The 20,739-nt window shown below is 51.8% G+C and overlaps 1 protein-coding gene across 1 annotated transcript; it reads left to right on the plus strand.

Moving 5' to 3' along the window:
* The first annotated feature begins 7,503 nt into the window (after positions 1-7,503).
* LGALS3BP (galectin 3 binding protein) lies at positions 7,504-20,373 on the plus strand. Its single transcript, XM_064270631.1, has 6 exons — positions 7,504-7,563; positions 9,458-9,531; positions 10,221-10,412; positions 11,942-12,073; positions 14,509-14,761; positions 18,173-20,373. The coding sequence occupies exons 2-6, from the start codon at positions 9,480-9,482 to the stop codon at positions 19,299-19,301; spliced, it is 1,758 nt and encodes a 585-aa protein (XP_064126701.1). The 5' UTR covers positions 7,504-7,563; positions 9,458-9,479; the 3' UTR covers positions 19,302-20,373.
* Positions 20,374-20,739: the final 366 nt, after the last annotated feature.

Below are 20,739 nucleotides of genomic sequence, written 5' to 3' on the forward strand. Positions count from 1 at the left end.
CTAACAACGACAGCAGGTTGTCCTAATTTGGAGGTGCCATCTGTTTTCTGCTGGGAACCTGGCCAGTCCAGCCATGGAAGAGAGTCTTTCAAGAAGGAGAGTGATCAACTGTCAATACTGCAGGAGGTCAAGGCAGACCAGGTCTAGAGTGTGTCCACTGAGCAACAAGTAGGACTGGTGCTCTCGGTGATGAGCATGACAGCAGAAGCCATCATGCCCCTAGCTGATGGGTGAACAGGAAACGAATAACCACAGAGGATAAAGGAACTGAAAGTCGGTCAGTTCAGGGGGTCGTGATACAGCGGACTCACAAGGGCAATAACTGGGCAATAACCCTCGTGTATCCGGCATGCAGTTTGTTAGCAAAAAGGAACTGCACCCCCAAATCATCTCTGAACTGGGTGAAAGAAATGAGATTGTGAGTTACTTTCCCCATGTTAATCCTGTTTAAGTGTGCACTTGGAATTGGTAAATTTTATGGTATATAATTACACCCTCATAGAACTGTGAAAGATTTAAATAGAGCAAAAATAAAACACCTTCACACAAAGAAAAATCCAGGTAATGGCTTCAGTGGCGAATTCTATCAGACAGTTAAAGAAGAAGAAGACCAAGCCCACACCAAGTCTTCCAGAAAATAGAGGATGAAAGAACCCTTTGTGTGGACACCATTATCCTGATACCAAAACACAACACATATTACAAGAAAAATACAGACCAGTATTCCTCATGAACATAGATTCAAAAATCCTTAGCAAAAATTCAGCAAGTTGAATTCGCAAAAAAGGACCAGACTCACTGGTCTGACAGACTAGAGGAACCCCCAAGACTATGGCCCCCAGACACCCTGCTAACTCAGAACTGAAGCCACTCCCAAAGTCTGCCTTTCAGCAAAAGATTAGATAGGCCTGTAAAACAAACAATAACACACATGAGGCACATTCTTTTTAGTTCAATTAAATATGTAGACCAAATGGGCAATACCTCCTGAAAAGCAAAGACGAAAGGTAGGAAGGGACAGGAAACTGGACGAATGGACAAGGAGATCTTACGGTGGAAAGGGAAAGGGGGAGAGTGCTGACACATTGCGGGGATTACAACCAATGTCACAAAACAATTCGTATATAAATTTTTGAATAAAAAGCTAATTTGCTCTGTAAACTTCCATCTAAAACACAGTAAAATTTTTTTTAAAAATTCAGCAAGTTGAATCCAGCAATACATCAAAATGAAAATACATCATGACAAAGCTGGTTTATTCCAGCAATGCAAGGTTAGTTCAACATTCTAAAATTGATCGATGTAATTCACCACATTAACAGACTAAAAAGGAAAAAAGACATTTGATCATCTGAAAAGATGCAGAAAAACATTTGACAAAATCCAACACCCCTTCATGATAAAAACTCTTAGCGAAACCAGGAAAAGAAGGGACTCCCTTGATCTGAAACAGCATCTGAAAAGTGTACGGCTAACATACTTCCTGGTGAAAGACTGAATGTTCTCGCCCTAAGACTGGGAGTAAGACAAGAATGTCTGCTCTCACTGCTTTTTTTTTTTTTTTTAATACTTTTTTAATTTGGAATAACTTTAGACCACATGGCAGTTCCAAGAACAGTATAGAGTTCTGTGTGTCTTCCATGTAGCTTCTTCCACTGATGCCATCTTAGGTAACTGTAGTACGATGATCACACCCAGAAAAACAATAGTGCTCTCGTCAATTTTATTCACCATACTATTGGAGTAAGCTGTGCAACAGGCAAGAAAAAGAAAAGTCATTCAGTTCGGAAAAGATGAAGTAAAATGTGTTTAACAACAATTACATGATCAGCTGCGTAGAAAAGTCAAAGTAATTAAAAAAAACTAGTAGAACTAAAATTCAGCTTAGCAAAGTTACAGGATTCAAGGCCCACATACAAAAATTAATTGTATTTCTATATAGTTGCAATGAACAAGTGGAAGTTAAATTTTAAAAAACTGCCATTTTCAGTAACACCAAAAAAAAAAACACCTGACCTACCTATATATAAATCTAACAAAATATGTGCAAAGTCTGCATGTTTAAACTACAAAATGCTGGTGAAAGAAATCAAAGAAGACTCAAAAAATTAGAACAATACACCATCTTCATGGATCAGGAGACTCAACTTTGAGAAAGAAAACCAAAATTGAAGGACTTACACTATCAGAATTCAAGACTTAATCTGCATAGAGGAGCCCTGGTGGCTATGAGTCGGAATCGACTCAATGGCAATGGGTTGGTTGGTCTAGTGGTTAAGCGCTTGGCTACTAACTGAAAGGTCAGCAGTTGAAACCCACCAGTGGCTCCATGGGAGAAAGACCTGGCGATCTGTTTCCGTAATGTTTACAGCCTTGGAAACCCTATGGGGCAGTTCTACTCTGTCCTGTAGGGTCTCTATGAGTTGGAATCGATTCAACCGCAACAGGTTAATCTCAACGAAGTCCAGGAATAAACTCCTATGTATGTGGCCAGTTGATTTTTGACGAAGGTGTTAAGGTAATTCAGTGGGGAAAGGATGGTCTTTGCCACAAGTGGTGCTGGAACAACTCTATTTTGTATTGAAACAAATGACTGTGACTCTTCCCCACGTACACAAAATTAATATGAATAGATTATAGATCCAACCGTAAGAGCTAAAACTACAGAACTCCTAGAAGAAGACATAGGAGAAAATATTTGTGACCTTGGGGTAGGTAAAGATTTCTTAGATATGACACCAGAGGACATCCAAATTCAAAACCTTTGCCCTTCAAAAGACACTTAAGAAAATGAAAAGGCAAACCACAGACTGGGGAAATACACTGGCAAATCATATATCTGCCACAGGGCTTGTACCCAGAATATATAAAGAACTTATGTTGTTGTTAGGTGCCTTCAAGTCGGTTCCGACTCATAGCGACCCCATGTACAACAGAATGAAATGCTGTCTGGTCTTGCAGCTCCGTGATTAAGCATCTGGCTGCTAATGAAGAGGGTGGCAGTTTGAATCCACCAGCCACTCCTTGGGACCCCTATGGGGCAGTTCTACTCTGTCCTACTTAGTTGCTATGAGTTGGAATCAACTCAATGGCAATGGGTAAAGAACTTATACAACTCAATAATAAGGTACGCAACCCAATTCAAAAAAAATGTGTACAGGATTTATAGACACTTCACCAAAGAAGATACAATGTCCATGATACGTTCTGCGAAATAGGACATTATGTGATTTGGACGTTCAGCGAACACCATGTTATGGATGAAGGTCCTTTCGGGCATTCACTTCCAGAATAAGGAGGTTTTATCCATATTAAAAATTTGCTGGGGCAGATAACCTCCCTCTGCAATTAGTTTATCCAAGGTTTCAACAAATTCTTCTGCCTCCTTCGCAGCAGCACCCACAGGCTTACCAACCATTTTCACATTATGCAGCAAAAAACTTCGAGGCACTTGAATCACCCAGAGGTAGCACTAAACCCACTATCGTAGTCTGGTCTTGGTTTTTCTTTAAGCATCTTGAACAAGCTTCGTGCCTTAGCAGTGACGGTCAATGTGCTGAGAGGGATTCCCTTTTGTGTTTAGGGACCGAGGTGTGCCTGACCCAAGCCATGATATTTTCTACCACCTCATAGACAAACGAAAGCTGGACAATGAATAAGGAAGACTGAAGAACTGATGCATTTGAATTGTGGTGTTGGCGAACAATATTGATTATACCATGGGCTACTGGAAGAACCAACAAATCTGTCTTGGAAGAACTACAGCCAGAATGCTCATTAGAAGTGAGGATGGCGAGACTTCACCCAGCTTACTTTGGACATGTTATTGAAACAGGCTGCTCAGCCAGATCTTGAACAGTACCTGAGCCTATTTTTTTTTCTCCTTCTTTCTTCTTTCTCTCCTTTCCCTCCCCTAGCGCATCCCTGCCTCCAAGTAAGATCCTGCTGTTAGCTCACCAAATGGTTAACCAATGTTTCCTCTAAGACTGTGGAAAGCAAGTGATATTGATCTAAGCCTGTCAAATAAGAAGGATGGCGTCAGCCACCGCCCCCCCCCCCCCCCCGCCCAGCTGATGGGATAATGGCAGGAAAAGATCAACAGATTTGAGATAGGATCACTGAAACCAAACAGAAGAAAGAGAGTGCATATTCCACAAGTCCCTAAAACTTATGACCCCTTTCCCCTTAAAAACCCGAGCTGATCGGTAGTCTGGTGAGACAGATGACTTTAGGAGGAGATCATCCCCCCCGTCTCCATATACCGGTATATCTAATAAACCTCTTGCTACCCACCTCACCCGTCTCAAGAATTGGCTATTTGCCACAGGCGGCTCTAACTTGTGAAATTGCGGTAACGTTATCAGAAGGCACCAATCCCTAGAGAAATATATCATACTTGGTAGGTGGTCAACAAAAAAGAGGAAGACCCTCCACAGATGGATTCACACAGTAGCTGCCACAATGGGCTCAAAAACAGCAAAGATTGTGAGGATGGCACAGGACTGGGCAGCGTTTCCTTCTGTCGTACACAGAGTCACTATGACTTAGAATAGACTCCACCTGCACTGATTGCTAATGACATGGGTTGGTCCCCAATCCAGGTCACTAGCAATTTCTCTGTATCTGATGTGGGTCCGTCTCGCGTTTTCATTAGCCTGGTGTAGCTTTCAGTGGGTCCGATCCTTTAACAGCTTAGAGAATTTTTTCTTCTTGAGGATTGCTGTGACTGTGAGTGAAACATGCCTAAATCCGGTACGTCCTGTTCTCCAATCCAGATTTCTAAACTCTGTTATAACCTATGGGACCACAGATGTTTATGGGGTCAGATGTTGCCCAAATGGACGTTATGTGGCACATGACTGTCTATGAGCGACAAATAAGCATTTGAAAAGACGCTTAACATCATTAGTCATTAAAACCACAGACAGACTCCTCTAGATAGCCACTAGAGTGGCGAAAATGAAAAGGACCGGAAGTACTGAGTGTTGGTGAGGGTTTGGAGTCACTGGAACGCTCCCGCTGCTGGTGGGAATGGCAGATGCTGCAGCCACTTTGGAAAACAGTCTGGCCGTTTCTTCAAAAGTTAAATATACATTTACCATATTGTTACCCAAAGCAGGTGCTGCTCGGTGCGACTTCTCAATAAAGACACGCCGAGGTGAAGAGCAAGGAAGAGCGTCTATTGCAAGCATGCAAGCAAGAACCGAGGAGGTTATCCTGAAATCAAGCTCCCTGAGCGAAGACAGGCAGAACATTTTATACAGACTCTTGCAAGGAAGTACATGCAAACGTTATGGACAACATAGGTTATCATGGCACCCAGGCACAATTAGACAAATTGCATTTTTTTCCTCTGTCATGTAGGCTAGTAAACTGGCTTTGACTGGCTTGAGCCGCACCCAGTGCTTGGAGTACAGTGGACAGGAGGGACGGGTTTCAGCTGAGCCACACCCAGCATCTGGCTATCTTGACATGATCCAGTAACCTGACTCTTAGGTATTTACAGGAAAGATATAAAACATGTTCACACAAAGGCTTGCATCCAATTGTTCATAACAACTTTGTTCATAATAGTAAAAAAATAGAAAAGACCCAAATATCCATCAATGAACAAATGCCTAAACAAACTGCGATCTACCCACGTGACGGACTACTACTTCGCAAAAAAAATGAACACATTACTGATATTCACAGCACCACGGAGGAATCTCAAAAGCATTCTGCTACAAAAGATTACATCCTGTATGGTTCCATTTATATGAAATTCTGGAGCCCTGGTGGCACAACGATTAAGCGCTTGGCTGCTAACTGTGACATCGGTGTTTGGAACCCACCCAGGGGCTCCGCGGGAGAAAAGACCTGGGAATATTCTCCCATCAAAATTACAGTTTAGGAAACCCTGGAGTGCAGTTCTGCTTTGTCACATGGGGTCGTAATGAGTCGGAATCAACAACGAGGACGACATAGTGGCAGTAAGCAGAGCAGTGGTCGCCAGGGGCGGGGGCTGGCGAAGGGGATTGACCGCAAAGTATTTTAGAAGAGAACTTTTGAGGACAATGGAAATGTTCTTTATCACAGTGGTGATCATGGTCGTCAACTGTAGGCTTTGTCAAAGCTGAATGGATGTACACTTAAACTCCATGCATTTTATTGTTACGTAAATTATGTCTCAATAAAGAAAAAATGTGTGTTTGAATCCCAGCACTTCTTCACCTTCCAGCTGTGTAACCTGGGGCAGAGTATGTAACCTCTGTGTGCCTCCACTTCCTTATCTATTGCAGGGATAAGAAGAGCAGCTGCTTCCCAGACTGGCTGGAAGGATTAAGTGAACTCATCCCGGTCAAAGGTTTGCAGTGGAGCCTGGCTCAATAGATACTGGAGTCCCTGGGTTCTGCAAGGAAACCCCGATGGTGTAGTGGTTAAGAGCTATGGCTGCTAACCAAAAGGTCGGCAGTACAAATCCACCAGGTGCTCCTTGGAAACCGTATGGGGGCAGTTCTACTCTGTCCTATAGGGTCCCTGTGAGTCGGAATCGACTTGATGGCAACGGGTTTTGGTTCTGGGTTGTGCAAACAGTTAACGCATTCAGCTGTTAACTGAAAGATTAGGGGTTCGAGTTCCCCCACACCCGGCCATCTGCTCCCAAAACATCAGCCATTGATGGAGCACAGTTCTACTCTGACACACATGTGGTCGCCATGAGGAGGAGTTGACTCCTTGGCAACTGGTTACTGGTCAAATATTAGCTATTACAGTCAGCATTCCCGTGTTCGGTGATACGGAGTAGAAGCAAAAAAAAAAAAAAGTGTCTCCAACAGCACCCAGCCTTTCTCCAGCAGCGCCTTGGGAATGGCTTCCCTGCCAGATTAGCCTCTTATGGTACCACCTTTGGGCCCTGCTTTCTTGAGGCCTCAACAGTCTTCTTATCAGAACTGAGCCAGCCCTCTCCCTCCCCGTCTCCCTGAAGCTATCATCTCACACCGCCCCTCCCCTCCCCCTCCTTAAGCACTTCCTTTTGGGGGTCTCAGGAGGTTGGAAAACCTTTGAGAGCCCAGGGGAGCCGATATTGGTGCTGGTTCTGGGATACGGCCTTGGGACTTTAAATTCCGCCTGCCTGGACCCCGCTCTGTCTGTCCCTAAAGTCTCCCCCAGCCCCCCCACCACATCTGCTGCTGCCCCCTCCTTCCCTCCCCCAGCACAGTGCCTGGCACATTGGTCCAGCTTGGAAGGTTGTCTAAATTCCGAAATAGTCATCCCTGTCTGGCTCTGGGAGTTGCTGCAGGTTACCAATTCAGCCAGAATCCATCCTTGGACTGCTGCCATTCCCAGCACCCACACTGGAGCTGAGAAAAGGAAGGGGCCCCAGGGACTCTGCGTGGCAGCCAACCCCTGGAGAAACACAGGTCATGTGATTCCTAGAAATTGAAACTGAACAGTTTTCTGAAGCATTTCCTGACCACGCTCCACACAGGAGGGTTTTTGAGCCCGAGGACAGGCCCACAGCAGGCTCCTGCAGCAGGAAGGCACAAGGCTCCAGGACAGCCACAGGAGTTACCTGGGCAGGTAAGCACCTGTCTCTCCTTGCTCCCAGGTGGGCACCCTTCTCTCTACACAGTGGGGGCCAAGCATACTGTGTACATTGTACACAGACCCGGGGCTAGGGGCAGGGTGCTGCTCCCAGAAGATCCGCAGGGCCACCCCATACAGTTGGGCAGACTGTTCACTGCACGAGGCACCAGCCAAGGGGGCAGTGGCAGGGTAGCCTCTCACAGTCTGCGTGCTACCCTGACCCACCCGCCTGCAGGAAGCGCACCTTTGCCTGGTTTGCAGGCAGGTGACTTCCCACCACGCATTCACCTAGGGCTTGATTGGCCATTTCCTCATGGCCCTGAGCTCCTGTCCAGGCTATCCTAGGAGCAGGGCGGGTGACCAGTTGTTCTGGTGTGCCCAGTCACCTGGCCCTTCAGCCGTCTTCTGAGAAGACTGCAGTGAATCGAGGTTTGCCTTACTCATTAGCCTGTTTCAGTGGCTTTGCTTAGAAGCTTGTTAGCTATAAGGCGTTTCTTGGTCACGGTCAGGATTCTGTGAGCTTGTGCTTTGAGCAGGGCTGGCACAGGTCACCCCTCAAAGCTTCCTGTGCCCCCTGGGGGTCTTATAAATGCAGGCATCCATGCCACATGTTGCCTCCAAGGTCACCAGGCCCTGATCTTGTCTCCGTGCTCAGCAGCGCCACAGTGGCCTGGTCCTTGGCCTGGTCCTGGGCTTGCTGGACAGCAGAGAGCAGTGCTAGGGGGCATCCATGATTCTTGCTGGGCCAGAGGGACGGTGACCTGTCCGGCCCGTTCACATGCACAGGATGTGGGGTGGGGAAGCAGGTTAGGATGTAGCCGGGGGCGACAGGCTGCTGCCAATGATGGAACAATCAAGAGTGGAGAAGAACGTGGAGACCAAAAGCCTGGTCCTCCCCAACCTTGCCCCCACTGGCTGAGTGGCCTGCTGGTTCCACATCCCCAAGCCTTGGCTTCATGAGACAGTAGGCCAGCTGACCTCAGGGGGTCAGCAGCACCATGTCCATGCCGAGCCTGCTCACCATACTCCCCAAACCAGGGGTGGGTTAGCCAGCAAGCGCAGTAGGCGCTGGTTTGCAGTAAGCGAGGCGTGCACGGGCTTAACTGTGCTCACAGACTAATCTATAGTGAACAATTTCACATGAGTTTCACCAAATCTTTGGCATGGTATAAACCAGGTGAAGCTGTTCACTACAGATTAGTCAGTAAGCACAATTAAGCCTGTGCGTGCCTTGCGATCCCCGCCCCTGCCCTGTGCCCCTGTCCTGGCTCCTAATTCGGCCCCCTCCCCCCCGTCACTGCGACCCCTCCTCTCCATCACCCCCACCCAACACCACCAGCCCACACTCCTCGCTGCCAGTGTTTCAAGCCTGGACTTCTGGGGTGCCTCCCTACAGGCCCCCTGCTCTGCACGCTGCAGCCAGGGAACCTTTGTCCCCTCAGTCACCGTGGGCATGCCTGCGAGGGTCAGTCACCTTTGTACACAGCCCTGGTTTCTAATGAGACTCACCGGGCCCTCACCATCTGGGCCCTGCAGACCCGCACCCCCTCCTCAGCCCTCCTCATCCAACACCACGTGGCAGCCACACACAGGCCCAGCATTGGGAGATACCCGCTGCCTGGACCCTCCAGCACCCCCTCTTCACCTGGCTGAGTCTTACTCAGCCTGAAGACCAGCCCTCAGTTGGGGTGAGGGCTCTGCTGGGTCTCCACCTTCCCTGCGTCTCTCATGCTCACTGCCTGCAGAGGGCCCTGGAGGAGCAGGACCCGCAGGCCTCTTGGCTCCTTCCTAGCCTGGCACCTGGGCCTCAGCAGGTCAGGGCTGCAGGGGGCATGGCCCTGCTCTGAGGACCGCCCCCCCACCACCACCGTGTCTTCCTCTGCCATAGGATCGAGGCTCCAGGTACTGCCATGGCACTCCCTGAGCTCCTCTGGATATGGCTGCTCGTCGCAGGGACTCACGGTGAGCTGAACCCCTGGGAAGACGGGAGAAAACATCAGTTAAGCAGCTCTTCCTCCATCTGAGGCTACACTCCCGCCCTTCAGAAAATGCCAGCAAAGATTCTGCTGGTGGCCTGCGTCTCCCCTCCTGCTCAAAACCCCAGTTGTCCCTGGTGATGGGGGCTTGTGGGTTCTGGGCAGGAGGCCTGGGCTCCCCATACTCTCCCAGCACCCCTGCGGCACCCTTCTTGTGGGCCATCATGCTGGTGTGGGGCCTCCAGGAAGAGGAAGGGGCTCCCAGTCTCCCTGTGTGACTGTCTCCAGGCCCAACTACAGACACCACAGAGAGGATCAGCCTGGGCACCCTTCCCTGCCCCTCTTCCTGCCACCTGGCCACCTCTTCTCCAAGTGCTGGGCACAAAGGGGGGACCCCAAACACAAGGCTAGCTTACCTCTGTGTTGGGGGGTCTGTGAGTATCTCCTGCTCCTCCCCAGTGGGTGACCTCCCCCGAGGACGGGCAGGGGACTTCAAAGTGGCAAAACCAGACCCCCAGCTCACTGGTCAGCAGTTCAGCCCTAGGTGGACAGAGCTGCCACCATGAAAGCACACGGCCCGAGAGCAGTGGGCAGCAGATGGGCCTAGGGTGGGGCCAGGTGCCCTCCCATCATCCTGTCTGATCTTTGCTCCCCTCTGCCCCTACGAGCCTGCAGGCCTGGAGGACGGCACCATGAGGCTGGTGAACGGGGACTCGGCTAATGAGGGCCGCGTGGAGGTCTTCTACAGAGGCCAGTGGGGGACCGTGTGTGATGACGGCTGGGACCTGGACGATGCCCACGTGGTCTGCCGCGCCCTGGGCTTCGAGAATGCCACCCAGGTTCTGAGAAATGCTGCATTCGGGCAAGGTAGGGCCTCTGCTTCCGGGTCCTCCAGAGCCAAGACCGCAGCCCACCTACGAGTCCACTTGGAGGGCACAGCAGACATCAGTGACACGCAGGCTTTCCTCCTGCTAATTGAACATCCGCTGACGTCTTCGGTGAGGCCGAAGCCCTGCGGATAGGCTTTGATGGCTCTGGCTCACTTCTTCCGCCCTGGCCTCACAAAGGCTCCTAGGCACGGGGTTCAAGCGCTCAGCCACGTCCTTCCCCTCTGGCCAGAAACCCCGCGCCTGGAGATTTATCCCCATGAAACAGTTTCCCCCAGAGGAACATCGTGTTTGTGATTCTGAAAAATTGGAAATGATTTAAATATTCAGCAATAGGGACAGTGGCACCAATTATGGAATGCTAATTTGACATCTGAAGGGGCCCTGGTGGTGTAAACGGTTAAGCACTCGGCTGCTAAATGAAAAGTCGGTGGTTCAAAGCCACCCAGTGGCTTCGTGGGACAAAGACCTGATGGTCAGCTTTTGTAAAGATTGCAGCCTAGAAAACCCTATGGGACAGCTCTGCTCTGTCGCATGGGGTCGCTGTGAGTCAGAAATGACACGATAGTACACAACAACAAAGCAGTTTGATGTTTACGAAGCAGCCATTAAACTTCACAAGGATGAAGGCTAAGTTCATGGCCTAATGTTACAGTAACAATCAAAACCAAAACTTGAATAGCCACTGTGATCACACCTGTTAAAAGGCATGTATACTTGTACATGGATCTTCAGAGCGGCCAGGGGCGGATTAACCAATAAGCAAGGTGCGCACGGGCTTAATTGTGGTTACTTACTAATCTGGAGGGCGCAGTTTCACCTGTGGTAGAAAACGGGTGAAACTGTGCACTCCAGATTAGTAACCACAAGGAAGCCTGTACATACCTCGCTTATTGGCTAATCCGTCCGTCACAGCGGACCATCCACAGTAGCCAAAAGGTGGAAAGAACCATCAGCAGATGAAGGATGAACCAAAGTGGTCCATCCATACAATGGATATTACTCAAAAGGAATGAGGTTCTGATCCATGCAGTGACATGGCTGAGCCTTGAAAACACGCTAAGCACAAAAGCAGAGAGAGGAAGTCGATTAGTGGTTACCAGGGGCTGGGGAGGGGAACAGGGAGTTCTCGCTGAGGAAGCGCTGAGTTTCTCTTTAGGGTGATAAAAAAGCTCTGGAAATAGGTCGTGGGGATGGTTGCGCACTTGGTGAATGTCGTTAATGCCACTGAAGCGTACACTTTCAAATGGCTGAAGTGGCAAATTTTGCATTATATGTATTTTACCAATGAAGTTCTTTTTAAAACACATCTGTAAATATCGGCATACAGTGAAGGGGAACAGGAACAACAGAGAACTGCTTTAATAGACTGGTAGGCCGCCAGGGGTGGTTTCCCTCTCTCTGCAGTAAACATGTCCTTTCTTTGGTCCATGTAGCCTTGTAGCCTCCCGCTCCTGGCCGGGAGGCTCTGTCCCCCTGCAGCCGGCTCTGTCCTCCCTGTACCCACAGGAACGGGCCCCATCATGCTGGACGACGTGGAATGCGTGGGCACTGAGCCATCGCTGGGCGACTGCAAGTCCCAGGGCTGGCTGCAGAGCAACTGCGGACACCAAGAGGATGCCGGCGTGATCTGCAACAACAGTGAGCAGGCGCCTTCCCCCAAACCTGGCCCCTGAGTGCAGGGGGCCAGAGCCCTGGGAACCAGAACAGGGCCTGCCCGCCTCCTGGCCGCCCCCCAGCACGCCGCCTCCCGGCAAGCCTCACACCTGTGCAGCACAGGTTCTCTCAGCATCCTGGATGCCCTCCCTGTGTGGCAGCTGGCCCCAGGAGAGCTTCCTTTAACCTGGCTGTCGGGCAGAATGCTGTGTTGAAACAGGGCTTTTGTATCTCTGAGGTGATGGCTTTCAGGGCCCGAGCTCCGTGGTTTTGTCAGTGCGCCTTCTAAAATGTTCCACAGCGCCCAGGGCAGAGCCTGCTTTAGGCATTTCTCAGTGACAGGGCAGGGGGGTCTGACCGGCAGGGAGACCCCTGCTTGGCCCCACCTGCCCCTCACTCCTCAATCCACAGTGAGCCCAGACCACAGGGAAGCGCCCCTCGGCACCCTCCACCTGCCCCCGGCCCCTTACACCTCACACCCCCAGTAAGCCCAGACCACGGGGAGGCCCCTCACCCCAGCCCCTCACTCCTCATATACCCAGCGAGCCCAGACCACAGGGAAACCTCTCTCGGCCCCCAACCCTGGACCCTCACTCCTCACACCCCCAGCAAGCCCAGACCATGGGGAAGCCCCCTCCAGCCCCTCACTCCTCACACCCCCAGAGAGCCCAGACCACAGGGAGGCCCCCCAGCCCCTCACTCCTCACACCTCCAGCAAGCCCAGACCACAGGGAGACCCCCATCTCCTCACTCCTCACACCCCCAGCAATGCCAGTTGCTCTGTACATTTGAGTCCTTGAACCTGGCTGTGGGAGCCGCTCTTTCCTCGCTCAGTGCCAGCTGCCCCTTCTTCCTGCTGTCTGTGCATGGGGCTGGAGGCACCCCTGCCAACCCTACACAGGCTGCTCCTGGCCTGCCAGGAGCCGATGTGTCCACATGCAGATGGAGTCGGGGGCTCACACTGGGAGGGGTGTCAGGACAGGCTGGCTTGTGGGGCCAGGGATGCAGGGGTGATGCGGTGTGAAGGGACAGCTGTGAGGACAGGCTAGAGGCTGGGAGCTCCTAAGCGTTGGGGCAGGAGGAGCGATAGGGCTGGACCCCCTTGTGGAAGCTAAAACGTGGGGATTGACTCAAACCCGTTTGGGGCCACTAGGGAACAGGTGGGGCTTAGTTCCCAGTTAGGCTGTGTGAGTGGCAGCGGGGAAGCAGTGGTCGATCACAAGTGCTTGTACCACCCTGGGGGGCCTCATGTGACATGGCTGGGCCTCGGTTTCCCCTGAGGTGGCAGTCAAAATCAGGTTCCAAAATCAGATTGCCAGAGGACTTCAACTTGAGGCCATCCAGCCAGGAAGGTGGTTTTGGTTTTAGAAGGGTAGCATCTGGAGTGGTTAATCACTTCACTGGATTTTTAGAAAGGATAGATAGGTGACAGAATGTGGTATACGTATACAATGAGTGTTATGCAGGCATACAAAAAGGATTGCCGTTCTGGTACATGCTACAACACGGGTGGACCTTAAACACGTGATGCTGAATGAGATAAGGCAGACACAAAAGACAAACAGTGTACGATGCCACGCACGCGAGCCAGCTAGAACAGGCAGATTCGTAGGACAGAAAGCAGGTTAGAAGTTGTCAGGGCTGGGGAGGGTAGTGGGGAGGTATTGCCTAAGGGATGGAGCTGGGTTCATGGAAAAGTTTCGGAAATAGATGGTGGTGATGGTTAGGCAACATCGTGACTGCACCAAATGCCGCTGAATTGTACACTTAAAAACGGTTGAAATGGAAAATTTTATGTTATACATGTATTATCATAAAAAAAAGCTAGGGCCTGGGCCTCTGGAAGTTGGGGCCACTGAGCCCCCACCTGGAGGTGCGGCCTGAATTTGAGGAGCAGGTAAACTAACCAAGCAGGTGGAGCGGGGGGAGAGCCAACACCCAGGGTCTCAGCCTCGCTGCTTGTTCCACGGGCTGGGCGGGTGGGGAGGACTTGGGGCCACCAACAGCAGTGACACCTGTCTTCCAGAGGAGACTCTGCTTTACCAAGATTCTGCAGGTCAGTTAGACCCCTTGTCTTCCCGGAGCCCTTCTGAGCAGACAAGGCAGGGACTGTCACAGCAGTTAAGGGCCCCCAGGTGGTGCAAATGATTTGCGCTCAGCTGCTAACCAAAAGTCCACCCAGAGGCACTGCAGAAGAAAGGCCTGGTGATCTGCTACCAAAGACCCAGCCACTGAAAACCCTGTGGAGCCCAGTTCTGCTCTGACACACGTATGGTCACGGGAGCTGGAGTTGCCTCAAGGGCAGCTGGGTTTTTTTGTTTTTTTGGTTTATCACCGCAGTTTGGGACTGAAAGTGTTTTTCCAGGTCTCAGAGCAAGTGTCTGACCCCTGACCCAGCACGTCTCTCCCTCCCCTGGTAGAAACCGCAGGCGTCTACACCCTCGACTTCTCTAGTGAGCTCTCGGAGGCCCTCAGTGGAATCTTTGACAGCCAGCAGGGCTGCGACCTGTCCATCCAGGTGCTGGTCGGGGGGAAGGAGGCCCTTAGCATCTGCGCACACACGCTGATCCTCTCTGCCAACCCTGAGGCCCAGAGCCTGGTGAGGAAGTCAGAAGGCAAGGTCACCATGGAGGTGGACACCGAGTGTGTGCCCCTTGTCGAGGACTTTATCAGGTGAGCAGCCCTCTGGAACTGGGGACTCAGTACCAAATGGTGCCAGGGGCTCTGTGCTCTGCACTTCCACAACCAAGGGAGGGGGTACAAGTCACAATAGTGCTTTTGTGTGTACACACCACACTGACACACGCGCGTACACACCACACACACAACCAGACATACACACACACATACACATTCACACACACCACACAGACGCACACACATACACACTCACACATCACACAGACACAAGCACATACACACCACATAGACACACACACATATAAACCACAAGGACACTACACAGACACACACACGCAACCAGACATGCACAAGCACACCACACAGACACACCACACATACACATCACACAGACACGCACACACACAGCACACAGACACGCTCCCATATATACCACACAGACACACACACACACCACACAGACACATGCACACACACACACCACACAAACACACATACAACACATAGACACACACCGCACAGACACACACACAGACACACCACACAAACACACATACAACACATAGACACACACCACACAGACACACACACAACCAGACACACACACACACCACACAGACACATGCACATACACACCACAAGGACACTACACAGACACACCACAGACACCACACACACACCTACATACATACCACATAGACTCACGCACATACACACCACAGACACACCATAGACACACCACACATACACATCACACAGACACGCACACATACCACACACACTCCCATATATACCACACAGACACACACACATACATACCACACAGACACATGCACACACACACCACACAGACACATAGACACACACCACACAGACACACACCATACACGTACAATGACACAGACATGCACACACACACCACACAGACACACACATACACACCATACAGACACATACCACACATATGCAAACCACACGGACACAGACACACAAACCACACAGACACATAGACACACACCACACACATACACACCACAATACACATATGCACACACACCACAGACATGCACAATCACACCACATACACAAATACCATGTGTGGACTCACACATACACCACACACAACACACACCACGTACCACATCACACATACATCACACATGCACCACACATGTGAACACAACATGTACACACACGCCACACTCACACATACACCACACACCTCAAGCACCACATATACACACACGTGTACTCACGCACAGATGCCACACATACACCACACCCCGTATACACCACACGCACACACAAAGTACACAGACACATGCTCACATGTACACACAGAAATATACTCATTTTCACAAAACACAGTATAAAAATCTCCCTGGGCAACACTCAATATGAGTTAAAGCAGTTTTCAAAAGCCTTGCAGACTACGAACTTAACACCATCAAAACCCTGCCCACGTGGAGGACGTTTGGTGACGCTCAGAGAGCAGGAATGGCCTTAGTGCTGCTCCCACGTGGCGTCAACCTGCCCTTCCACTGGCCGGGGGCACACAACCGGCAGCAACAGAGTGGAGGACACAAGCCCCCCGCCCACAGCCCACGGCCTGGGGGCAGACGCAAGGTGGACACTGTCTGCACTGTAAAAAGTACAGGCAACACTAAAGAAAACAAAAGGAGCCCCGGGGCACAATGGTTAAGTGCTCGGCTGCTAACTGAAAGCTTGGCAGTGTGAACTCACCCAGCGGCCCCGCAGGAGAAAGGCCTGGCGATCTGCTCCCATAAAGATGGTTGTTGTTAGATGCGGGCGAGTTGGTTCTGACTCATAGCAGCCCTGTGTACAAGAGAATGAAACGCTGCCTGGTCCTGCACCGTCCTCACCGTCGTAGTGTGCTTGAGCCCATTGTTGCAGCCACTGTGTCAATCCGTCTCATCAAGGGTCTTCTTCTTCTTTTTCACTGACCCCTACTTTACCAAGCGTGATGACCTTCATTACAGCCTTGGAAACCCTATGGGGCAGTTCTACTCTGTCCTACGGGGTTGCTATAAGTCGGAATTGACTTGACGGCACACGACAACAGCAAAACAAACACAAAACCCCACAGTGATCTATCTCTCATACACCTCTCACCCCGGGAGTCTTCCAAGTACCTGAAAATGATTGTCAAGTTCAGTCCCCCTCTTCTCATCTGACCTTGCTGATGTGAAACATAGAAAACCCAAGGGCAGAACCATTCAGTGGGGAATCACAAGGAAAGTGCTTTTTAAAGGAGCAATCACATGGCCTTTAAGGACTTGGCTCGAGGCTTCACATTAGGATCAATGAGGTCACGCAGGTCTCTCTGGCCTCACTTCTCAGATGAGGCAAGTGACACACCTGGAGCTGGGGGGCTGCACAGGGCACCCCGGGCATCAGTGGCCAAGGTAGAGCCCCCTTGAGCCTCTGTCAGCACCCTCTGTTGGGAGGTAGCCATGATCTTACCCCACGAAAGCCTTCAAAGAACTTGCGAACTCGTATAGCTGAGCAGGACAGTTACAGGAAAACGCTAAGTGGCAATTAAGGACAGATGACAATGGCTCTGTTCCAGCCACATATAAACCCTGAACAGCATCCTCCCCTTCTTGTGGGCGTTGCTGGGACATCTTGGGACTGGCAGGCAGGTACCCATCCTGCCTCCTGGGCCTGGTTAGAAATGCTGTCCTCTGCCAGAGCCCAGGGGTTCTCTGGAGGGTGCGTGAGTACCCCGGGCCGCAACAAATGAGCACAGACCAAGTGTTTTCAACCAACAGAAATGTATTCTGTCACAGTCCTGGAGCCCTGATGTCGGAAATCAAGGTGTGGACAGGGCCATGCTCCCTCCAGAGGCTTGAGGGGAGGTCCTTCCTTGCTTCTCCCAGCTTCTGGTGGCCGCCGGCAGTCCTTGCCGTTCCTCAACTTAGAGACACATCACTCCAGCCGCTGCTCCATCGTCACGTGGTCCTCTTCCTTTTGCCTCTCCCTGCGTCTGTCTCTTTCCTTCTTAAAAGGACGTGGGTCACAGTGGGTCAGGCCCACCTCCTCCCGTGTGCCCGCGTGTTAGCTCATGACCATTTATGAACAAGGCCACTCTCACAGCACCAGAGTTAGGACTGCCACAAGTCTTGTTTGGGGGACACAGTTCAACCCATCATAAGTATCCTCCCCTGGTGCACGTACCGCACACGCACACACACACCACACACACTCATTCACACACAGCACACATTCACGCATGTACATTCACATACTCACACAGACATTCACTCACGGGGACACACATAAACACACACTCACAAACACCACCGGCACACGCTCCCAAGGCCAAAGGAGAGGCCGTCCGAGCCACGACCTCGACCCCGAAGGCCTCCAGGGGCCCCTCCCTGGCCCCGGGCTGCATGGGGTCAGCACTTCTCTCCCCGGCAGGTACTTGTACACCCGCAGGCTTAACGTCTCCCTGAAGTCCGTGAAGTGCTTCCACCAGGTGGCCTCTGCCCACGGGGCCAAGCAGCTGCAGGACTACTGCGCGCACCTCTTCGCCGCCGTCATCCCCCAGGACCCCTCCTTCTGGACGACCCTGGACCTCCACGCCTACGCCCTGGCCACCAGTGATGCCCTGCTGGAGGCACTGTGCGTGCAGTTTCTGGCCTGGAACTTCGAGGCGCTGACGAAGGTCGAGGCCTGGCCCAGGGTGCCTGTCGCCCTGCTCCACACGCTGCTCTCCAGGAGCGAGCTGGCCGTGTCCAGCGAGCTGGCCCTGCTGAAGGCAGTGGACACCTGGGGCCAGGAGAATCACGCCTCCCATGGGGTGATGGCGGGTCTGCTCGAGGGGGTCCGCTTCCCCATGATGCCGCCCACTGACCTATTCGAGCTGCAGTTTAACGTGACCCTGTTCCATGACCATGAGTCGTTCTTTCAGAAGAAGATGCTGCAGGCCCTGCAGTTCCACACGGTGCCCTTTCAGCTGCTGGCCCAGCACCAGGACCTGAACCTCAGCCAGGATGCCTACCGACCCCGGCTCTACATGACGCCCACCTGGAGTGCCTCCGTCTCAGGGGACCCCCACAACTCCCGGCTGGCGGCAACGTCCAGAAGGGATGCCTACTTTTCCAAGTACTCCTACTATACTCCTTACCCCCCAGCCCCTTCTGGCTACAGATACTACCCCTTTCAGTCCTTCCAGACCCCCCAGCACCCCAGCTTCCTCTTCCACTCCACGTTCCTCTCCTGGTCGCTGTCCTACCTCCCCACCGTCCAGAGCTGCTGGAACTACGGGTTCTCCTGCTCCCCTGACGAGGTCCCTGCCCTGGGCCTGACCAGGTCCGACTACCCGGATCCAGCCATTGGCTATGAGAACAAAGCCCTGATGCTCTGCAGTGGCCGCTTCGTGGCCACTGTCACTGACTTCAGGGGCCAGAAGGCCTCGATCCCCAGTGCCCTGAGCACCAATGGCTCCAGCAACGTTTCCTTCTTCCCCTGCCCCACGGGCTCCTTCAACAGCTTCTACGCCATCATCCGCCCCTTCTACCTTACCAACTCCTCAGACGTCTGCTAGATGGGGCAGCCAGGAGAGGCCAAGCACACCCTGGAAACACCCAGCCAAAGGCCTCTTTCCTCCCTATGGCCACCTCCACAACCGGCCACCAGGTGTCTCCTCCTGCCTGCACCCATCCTGAGCATATAGAAACCACTAGAAGATTTCAACTAGTGCTTCCCCGAGTGCTGAGAACCCGCCCCCCCACCCCAATACTCCTGCATCCCAGCTGGCTCCAGGTGGAGGGGCAGCAAGACCTGAGCGCAGTTGTATTGACTTTTCTCAGGTCCCTGGTCAGTCTCCCTTGCCTGAGATCATTAAACTTGCCTTGTGGTCCCTGGTACATGCATCCATGCAGAAAGCGTTATTGAGTCCGTGCTGTCTTCTGACGGTAGGGTGCTGGGCTCTGGGGTACAGTGAGAGAGATGCGCAGGGTCCCTGCCCTCGAGAAGCTTACAGTCCAGTGGGAGAGGCAGGAGTACAAAAGTAAACAGATGGCTGAGGTGACAGGGAATGGCACTAAGGCTAAGGGTACAGCGGTCAAGGAACAGGGAGGAGCTGCATTATGTTGGTTCTCCGTGAAGGAATGAGCACCAACTAGGTCTGAAGGACAAGGAGCAGAAGACAAGTGGAAAACTGAGGGGTGTGTTCCAGGTAAAAGGATCAGTAGGTTCTGGGACTCTACAAACCCTCGCGTGTGAGCATGGGGGCGAAAGCCAGTTGCCATTGACTCAATTCCAACCCACAGTGACACCACATGTGTCAGAGTAGAACTGTGCTCTATAGGGTTTTCGGTGGCTAAATTTTCAGAAGCAGGTCACCAGGGCTTTCCTCCAAGATGACACTGGGTGGACTTAAACCTCCAGCCTTTCCGTTAGCAGCCGAGCACGTTCACCACTTGCACCACTCAGGAACACCCGGGAACAAAGCACAGACAGTCTCATTTCAGTGTTGTTTATAAGAATGGAAAATTGGAAACCATCTAGACACCCATCAATGGGGTGCTTGACCACAAATAAGACCCCACGATGGGGTTCAGTCAGTCAGAGGATTTCTGGAACAAGATTGGGGTGGCGGCAGGGGAGACTCAAAATCCCAAGGAAGGTGAGAGGCTGGGCTTGGGGAGCTGAGGGGACAGGCTGGTTAGAGCACTTCCACAGATGCCACCCCGCGGGGCATGGGCCCTAAACAGGCTCTGCTCCTTTGTAATGCATGGCCCAGGCACACGGTCAAGTAGCACCCGTGTGGCCCAGCTTAGGTCACATGCCTGACCCCGTTTGCCAGGGCCTGGGAGAACAAGCCTCTGGAACTTTCTGGCCTCTGAAGGGGGAGCCAAAAGGCCCACCCAACAGGATAAAGGAGGGAGGCCCAAATGCTGGGCAGCCAGGCAGCAGCGGATGCCAGCATGCACCCTGCTCTCTGCTGTGATTCATGGGTCAGAAACCAACACACACGCCCA

The sequence above is a fragment of the Loxodonta africana genome, chromosome 18 (assembly GCF_030014295.1).
Source record: "Loxodonta africana isolate mLoxAfr1 chromosome 18, mLoxAfr1.hap2, whole genome shotgun sequence".
NCBI lineage: Eukaryota > Metazoa > Chordata > Mammalia > Proboscidea > Elephantidae > Loxodonta > Loxodonta africana.

Excerpts from the sequence above, each read along its gene's own strand:
- LGALS3BP (XM_064270631.1), top strand. The coding sequence starts at position 9,480 with ATGGCACTCCCTGAGCTCCTCTGGATATGGCTGCTCGTCGCAGGGACT. Across the intron at positions 10,413-11,941 it reads AAATGCTGCATTCGGGCAAG|GAACGGGCCCCATCATGCTG; the intron begins GTAGGGCCTCTG and ends CTGTACCCACAG. Across the intron at positions 14,762-18,172 it reads CTTGTCGAGGACTTTATCAG|GTACTTGTACACCCGCAGGC; the intron begins GTGAGCAGCCCT and ends TCTCCCCGGCAG.